Here is a 7,675-nt window from a genome sequence, read left to right on the forward strand (position 1 = left end):
GTTTCAGTCATAATAATTGTGTTTAACTGTATGAAGCTTATTAGACATTATGAAAAAGATGATATGTAAAAGCAAATTTTGCCAACGCGCTTGATACTTTTTAAATTACCTTTGTTTTCTTAAAAAAAATAGACAGGTAGATAAATAGATTCAACAAGAATTAATTTCCAGATGAGTCCTATTCATGATGGTATGGATGACACTGGCTCTCTTATAAAGTGTAGTTTTGAGACTGACTGCATCAGTAAGAGTTAACGATATGCAGTTGAATGAAAGGAAGCGATTAGCATTTAAAGTATTTCTTATATTTTGAAAGGAAAAAGGGAAATGTTTGAAAAGTAAAGAAGGAAAATATGAAGAACAAAACACAAAAATTCACAAACCCGATAAATGCTGATCGGATGTATAAAAAAAAGTATTTAAAAAACAGATATGTGGTGCAAAAATAACTACAGAAAACAACAAAGACACCTTTAATGTTTATTCTTAAGCATTTTGAAAAAAACCTTTTTTTCACACACACCCACCAATTGCGTAACATTCAAAAAGTGCAAATCAAACGCCGCACATGTAAACTCACTTTTCTGTACATTTTCCCATTTCTTGTTAAAGTTAAAATTAGCCAATCACATGACAGCAAGTCAAAACATGTAATCGTTTTATCATGTAGACACAGGTCAAGACTACCTTCTGAAGTTCAAGTCAAGCGTCAGAATACCCTCTAGCAGATCGTTACGTGGAGAAACAAGTGTGCTGATCCACACTGGTGTTCACTGTTCACAGACACAAACTACACCTTTCTTGGCTGCTGTTTCAAAAGCACATTGTGCGCAGTCGGTCCTGCGTGCAGCACAACATTGTTCAATATTTAGTATTTACTGTTATTTGCTGTTAGCTATTAATGCGATGGTGTTGTGTTTATTATGCCGCTCTCTTCTTTTTTGCTTGTTTTCTCTTTTTTCCTTTTTTTTCTCTCAACGGTTAATTGAGGAGATTTATATATTTTTAAGTGTCCTTTCTCACTGTCCCTCTTCCCCTCTGGTTTTCTTTTCCTTCATTCTTCTTTCTCCCTTTCCTATCCCCCAGCCATGTCTGTCCCATCTGTGAGAACTGAAAAAAAAAGCATCAAAATAGGAAACAAAGGTGATTTAAGGCAGGCTAATTTCAGAAACTGCATATATGCTGGGAATTTCCCACACAACCATCCCTGATATTTACAGAGAATGGTCCAAAAAAAGAGAAAATGTCCAGTGAGCAGGAGTAAAACTGCCTCGTCGATGTCAGAGGTCAAAGGAGAACCAAGAGCAATTTGCATGATGCTGTCACATTAATATGAACAAAACAAAGTATCAGTAAGATGTACCTATTTAAGTGTCTGTTGACTGCAATAAAGTCTCAGTGACAACCAAGGCTTTAAATGAAAATGAAAAAGTCTACAGCCTCCCCATGTGGTCATTTTATGAAATGGCACCAGACAAGCAGGAAACACTGCACTTACTCTATAAGTGTATTTACCAAACCCATGCTAGTTTTTCAAGCTGACTTGGTTATATTGAGCTATTTTTCAGAACATGTATGTAAAAAGAAGCCAGTTATGTTAAAATGTTATTCTTTCGGATGTGCAGAATGCATAGACTGTACCAACTAGCAATAAAATAAACAAAGGCATCACATGTAATCCACCGGGCATGGGCTCTTTTTCCAGGAAGCAGCTCAAAGACTGTTCAACATTTTCCAAACACCAGGAAAATGTTCCAAGTTTTGCAAACTCATACGCTGATTTGGATCAGATTAAAACAAACTAAAAGACTCCAAGACTTCTGCAGTGATCAGTGACTACCAGTCAAAGTTCATGTTACATTTTATCATTCAAATGTTAATGAAACCAGTGTTACTGTAAATACAGCAAATTAGGCATAGGATAGAAACAGAGGAGATCTGTCACATAATTGATACACACATTTGTGCTGTGTATGGGGCACACAGATGAGACAACAGTGAGTTCTGGGTGTTTTAACATGTTGTATAGTTTCTACAAGTACAAACAACTTGTGTATGGTGCACATCATTAAAAAGTGTATTCTAATTATCTGAACTAAAGTAATAAAAAGTGCATTTAACTTTAAGTAGAGTAGTTTTACTTCAGTATGCTACATTATTGCCTCTTTTCAGCTTAATTGTTAACACTGTTGTTGAAACCGTGCTGTAGTAAATGATGTCTTTATATCTATGTGTCTCTATCACCCTAACATGGACCTTATATAGAACTTTTATATTCTAGCTAAGCACCCAAAGTACCGTATACAACATGCCCCATTTACCCATTCTTGGGTAGCATCCATACAGTTTAGAATAACCAGGGATTGAACCACTAACCTTGAAACTAGTCGTTAACCGGCGCTACCTCCTGAGCTACAGCCACCCGACATCACAAGAGAAACTGAGCTGATAATGTTAACTTGAAAATGACAAACCTTAAGCAACCGTTACTTTTTCTGAAATGTGGGTTGTAGAGAGATGATCAGAACCGAGTTATAAAAACAAGAAAAAGTGCATATGTCTACATTAGCATAATGTTAGCCTTGCATTTGAATTCGCATTTTTCTTCTTTTCAATACTGTTATTGGATGTACTAGTTTTCCAATATACCATGGTTTACACTTCATTAATTCAAAACAAACCTGACATAATTGTTCATGGCAATACACCCCATTCATTTATTGCTGTAGGATAAATCAGCTATTATCCTTCTTAAGTAGGTAAATAAGTACTTTGAACATGATTGAAACGCAGGCAGAATTTCCCACTTCTTGATTTCTGGGGGGTCAAGTCTACAGATTTTACAGCATGCAAACATTAGTAACATTAAAACCACTTACGGGGGGTAAGAAAACCATTAATCTTCTCATTTCGTTGCAGTTTTCTGCTGAGAAACCTTAGGTTCTGGGTCATGTGTGTGATACTTTGACACATTACCTTGGTGTCTGTCCACGCACAGAAGGACAATGCATCTGCTTATCAAATACACCAAACTTTAACTGAGATAATCTCTTGTTACAGAAATTTTGTCTGGCAATATCTTCAGTGGCATGCCGTTTAAAGTACCTATGCATGGAAACAGCTTGTCAGTGCAAGAGTGTGTGAAACTCTGTAAGTGTGAGCCAGTATCAGGATCAAAGAATGACAGCTTTCCTCTGTTCCAGTCCAGATGAACTCTGATCCTCTGCAGCTTCTTTTTTACTCGGAGAGCAGACGGTGGGGCTCCCAGTATGCGTGTGCTGTATTTACCATTATAGAACTCAATTTGCCAGAATCCTGATTTTACCCGCTCCCTTTTCTGAATGGATTCGGCTGCCACTCCAACAAACCAGGCTGTGTTGTCTCCCACTTCAACATCCCAGCTGTGGGTCCCTGAGTTAAAGCCCTCCCAGCCATGGACAGAACGATGATAATCAGTCCTCTCTGGGTTTTCGGGAAGCTTCTGTCGCTCTCCGTGACTTACACTTGTCAAATCTTCAGAGAGGATAAATTCTGGGTTGGCAGTGTTTGGATCCAGAATCACAGGAAAGTAGGAGACCATTTTCTTCATTTTGTTCCAGATGTTGAAGGTCAGGTTGCCCAGGTGTTTAGCCACATCTATCAGAGCTCCTGTGGCCAGCTCTGGATCATCCAGTAGGGGCTGCTGTTGGACTAACTTCACTGCATCGTTGTAGTTCTGCAGGAATGAGACGTCTTCAGCTTTCAGCTCCTCCTCCGTGGCTCTAATCGTTTCTGAAAGAGCTGCTATCTCTCTGATCAGACTTTCAATCTTCTCCTGTATTGTCTTAAACTTCTGCTCCTCTTCCTCCCTCAGTGCAGTGATCCTGGCCTCCTCTTCCTCTTGTAGAAACTGGTGCATCCTCTTAAAATGCTCTTTAATCTGTCTCTCTGTGTGGCGAGCCTGGACCTTAATGTGTTCTGCTGTTTTATCACACTTTTCTTTAATTTGTTCAAATACTTTCAGTTTCTCATGTAAAGGCGTCAAGGATTTCTGGAGCCCCTTTTTTTGCTCCTGTGCAAATTCTTGGATGGGTCTAAACCTGTGGTTGGTATGCATTTTTGAGTCTCTGCAGATAAGACACACCAGCAGCTGATGGTCCAGACAAAAGAGTTTGAATTTTTCTGAGTGCAGGCAACAGAGAGCCTCTGACTCCACAGAAACCCTCTGATCTCTCTCCATTTGAAATGCCTTACACGCCTTTGCTAATGCCAGGTTTCGAGGTGGGTCACTCCTCGATGATTTCCTTTTACAAAGAGGGCACTCATGTACTGTTTTATCACCCCACCATGTCTGCAGACAGCTTTTACAGAAGCTGTGGCTACAGGAGAGGACAACAGGATCTTTAAAAATATCCAAGCAGACAGTACAGGAGAGGTCCTCCTCAGACTGGAAAGCCATTATCTCACTGAAGCTGAAAACACGGCAGGCAGAAAGCACAATGCGACAGCAGTCATTCGTGGCTAATCTCACTCCTCCAGAAAGTTCCCGGAAGATCCCAGTCTCTTGTTTTTCCTTCTTAGAATCACAGATGGGATAGCAATTTAAAGTTGCAGTACTCACAGTATTTGCTGCTGTTGCTTTCCCCCCTCAGGAAGTCGTGTGTCTGATCTGAATGAGATAATCGTTCTCTCCCTCTCAGGGCGTGTCTCTTTCTCCCTACTGGATGAGCAACAACCGTTTCCAGGTATTTCTTAGGTGACGTTTTTCCAGGTAATGTGTGTCAGACATTAAGCCACTATGTCAGGGCACAGCACCTTAAATATAGTTTCTGTATTAGACAAGACCAACAAAAGAAGCTCCTCCCCTTTTTGGTAACAACTAAAATAGAAGTAGGTTAGGCACTTATTTCTGCTGCATTCAGGTAAGGTATGAAATGTAGCACCAACTTATAGTTTTATGCAATTCCAGGGACATTTGAAGAGAAAGACAAAGTATTTTTAAATGATAATAGGAGAATTCTGCAAACATGCTGTAGAAGTATAACTGCCAAAAAAAGAAGAGAAAATGAGCTGAGGCCTGTGCTTTGAAGCAGGATTCCTTGTTAGTCTTAACCCTGGTTTTTCTGTACTATGATGGTGGTTCACTTCTTACCATTGTAGAACACCACTGTAACTTGTGCTGTTGCTCTGGACCAGATTAGGTTTCACATTAGAGGTCAGCAGATATGAAATCACTGCGTATTTACCAATCAATTCTCCAGAAAATAGTGTCACCCTTCCTGAAGTTCCTTCAGACTTTTGTGGGGAGGGTAAGAGGGTTTAAAGTTTTTGCATTTCCCTGATAGGCATCAGTAATGAAGATAGATTCTTAAATCAAGGAATAAATTTGCATCTATTTTTTTTTGTTGGCAGCAAACAATTTTACAACAGTTTTATTTTTCTGTAAACATTAGTCTAATAGGCTATATGATCCTAAAACAGGACACATATGCTGTATTTCCTGGCCTCATATCAAATTTGCAAACAGATTAAGCCTATGTTTGAATTCAGTTACATATTTACTGTCAAACCTTAAACTGCAATGAGTCTGCAGCTGAGAGAATAAAACATGCTAGTTTAAGACTAGCTCCTCTTCTAGCGCTCTGCTTCACTGGGTTTATGATTCGTGGAGTACTACCAGACTCCATGCTGTGTATTTTACTTGTACCAGTTATGAAGGATAAAGCTGCAAAAGTGAGCTGTCTGGATAATTATAGGCCGATTGCACTAGCCAGTATTTTATCTAATGTGCTAGAAAGAATCTTGTTTGACAGAGATAGTGTGTTCATCTCTTCCCTGGATAATCAGTTTGTCTCCAAAAGCACTGCACTGGGATGTGCATATATGCACTCAAAGAATAGGGCAAAAAATTAATCTGTCCTCATGTGTTTCATTGATGCCTCCAAAGCTTTTGATCGAGCGAACCACAGAAAACTTCTTGATAAATTGAAGCAACGGGGAGTTCCTCGATACATTGTGAGGATTCTGTCTTGCTGGTACACTCATTAGAAGATGCAGGTTAAATGGGGAATTTGGTGTTAGCAATGGTGTCAGACAGGGTGGGATTTTATCTCCAATTTTATTTAATTTATATGTTGATGATTTGTCCATACAGCTGAGAATGATGAATGATGATGATGACATATACAGACAATGTTGTAAGCTCTATGTGCAGGCAAATATTATTGCACGCAAATTCAGCTTTTGTTCACTTCCAGTTAAAGTGGCTTTGTTTAAAGCATATTGCACACTGCTATATACTTCCCCCTTGTGGTCATCCTACAAACAATGTAGCATGCAGAACCCGCATGCAGCAACTTCACACCTGATCAGATTTGCACACTGTTAGACCTCTTCTTTACCACCACATATTTCAAATACAACGAGGGTTTCTACAGACAAAAAACATGGCTGTGCCATGGGCTCCCCTGTGTCACCTGTTGTAGCCAACCTTTACATGGAAGAAGTGGAAAGAAAGGCTCTTAGCTCTTTTAAAGGGGGAGCACCCAGCCACTGGTACAGATATGTAGACAACACCTGGGTCAAAATCAAAACACAAGAAGTGGAATCCTTCACTGCGCACATTAACGCCGTGGATAAAAACATCAAGTTCACCAGGAAAGACACAAAGGACAACTGTTTGCCTTTCCTGGACTGCGCTGTGCACATTGAAGAGAACGGCAAACTCAACATCGAAGTTTACCGGAAGCCCACACACACGGACCAGTACCTCCGCTTTGACTCCCATCACCCTCTGGAACACAAACTTGGAGTAATTAGGACCCTACACCACCGGGCAGAACATGTTCCCTCTAAGCCTGAAGGTAAAAAGAAGGAACACACACGTGTAAAGGAAGCACTCAAAACGTGCGGCTATCCTAATTGGGCGTTTATAAAGTCAGCAAAGATGCACAGAAAAAAAGATCAGACACCAGCGAGGGAGGATAAGAAAGACAGACGCAACAACATTGTCATCCCTCATGTAGCCGGTGTATCAGGCTACATAAAACTCAGGAGAGTTTTCTCCAAGCACGACATCCCAGTGCATTTCAAACCCAGCAATACACTCAGACAGAAACGGGTTCATCCCAAAGACAAAACTCCTAAACACAAACTTAACAATATAGTGTATGCTGTACAGTGCAGCGAGGAATGCCCAGACCTCTACATTGGAGAGACCAAACAGCCACTTCACAAGCGCATGGCACAACATAGAAGAGCCACCTCCACAGGACAAGACTCGGCTGTCCATCTACATCAAAAAGACAAAGGTCACTCTTTTGAGGATGCCAATGTTCACATTTTGGACAGAGAGGACAGATGGTTTGAAAGAGGAGTGAAAGAAGCCATCTATGTCCATTGTGAGCGACCATCTTTGAACAGAGGCGGGGGTTTACGACACCAACTGTCTGCCATCTCTAATCCAGTTTTGGGATCCCTTCCCAAACGCCTTAACACTCACTCACATCCTGGGCCATCTGACCTCAGGAAATCACATGATAGGGTGGGGATAGGTTTCACAATGAGCTCACCCGAAATTGTGACCCACACCTGTTTTCACACCTTGGCTCATGTGATTAGGTAGAGGATCATCAGGGGGTCCTTTTGTCCCTCTTTTGGGGGTAGCCCCACGGGGTTTAAATCTGGGACTCTCCGC

General features: G+C 40.6%; 1 protein-coding gene across 1 annotated transcript; it reads right to left on the reverse strand.

Annotated features, from left to right (window-relative positions):
- Positions 1-475: 475 nt before the first annotated feature.
- Positions 476-4,652, reverse strand: LOC309706923 (E3 ubiquitin-protein ligase TRIM39-like). Its single transcript, XM_082533924.1, has one exon. The coding sequence runs from the start codon at positions 4,436-4,438 to the stop codon at positions 3,035-3,037; it is 1,404 nt and encodes a 467-aa protein (XP_082390050.1). The 5' UTR covers positions 4,439-4,652; the 3' UTR covers positions 476-3,034.
- Between the last annotated feature and the right edge of the window lie 3,023 nt (positions 4,653-7,675).

The sequence above is a fragment of the Aulonocara stuartgranti genome (genome assembly GCF_965226115.1).
Source record: "Aulonocara stuartgranti genome assembly, chromosome: 5".
Taxonomy (NCBI): Eukaryota; Metazoa; Chordata; class Actinopteri; order Cichliformes; family Cichlidae; genus Aulonocara; species Aulonocara stuartgranti.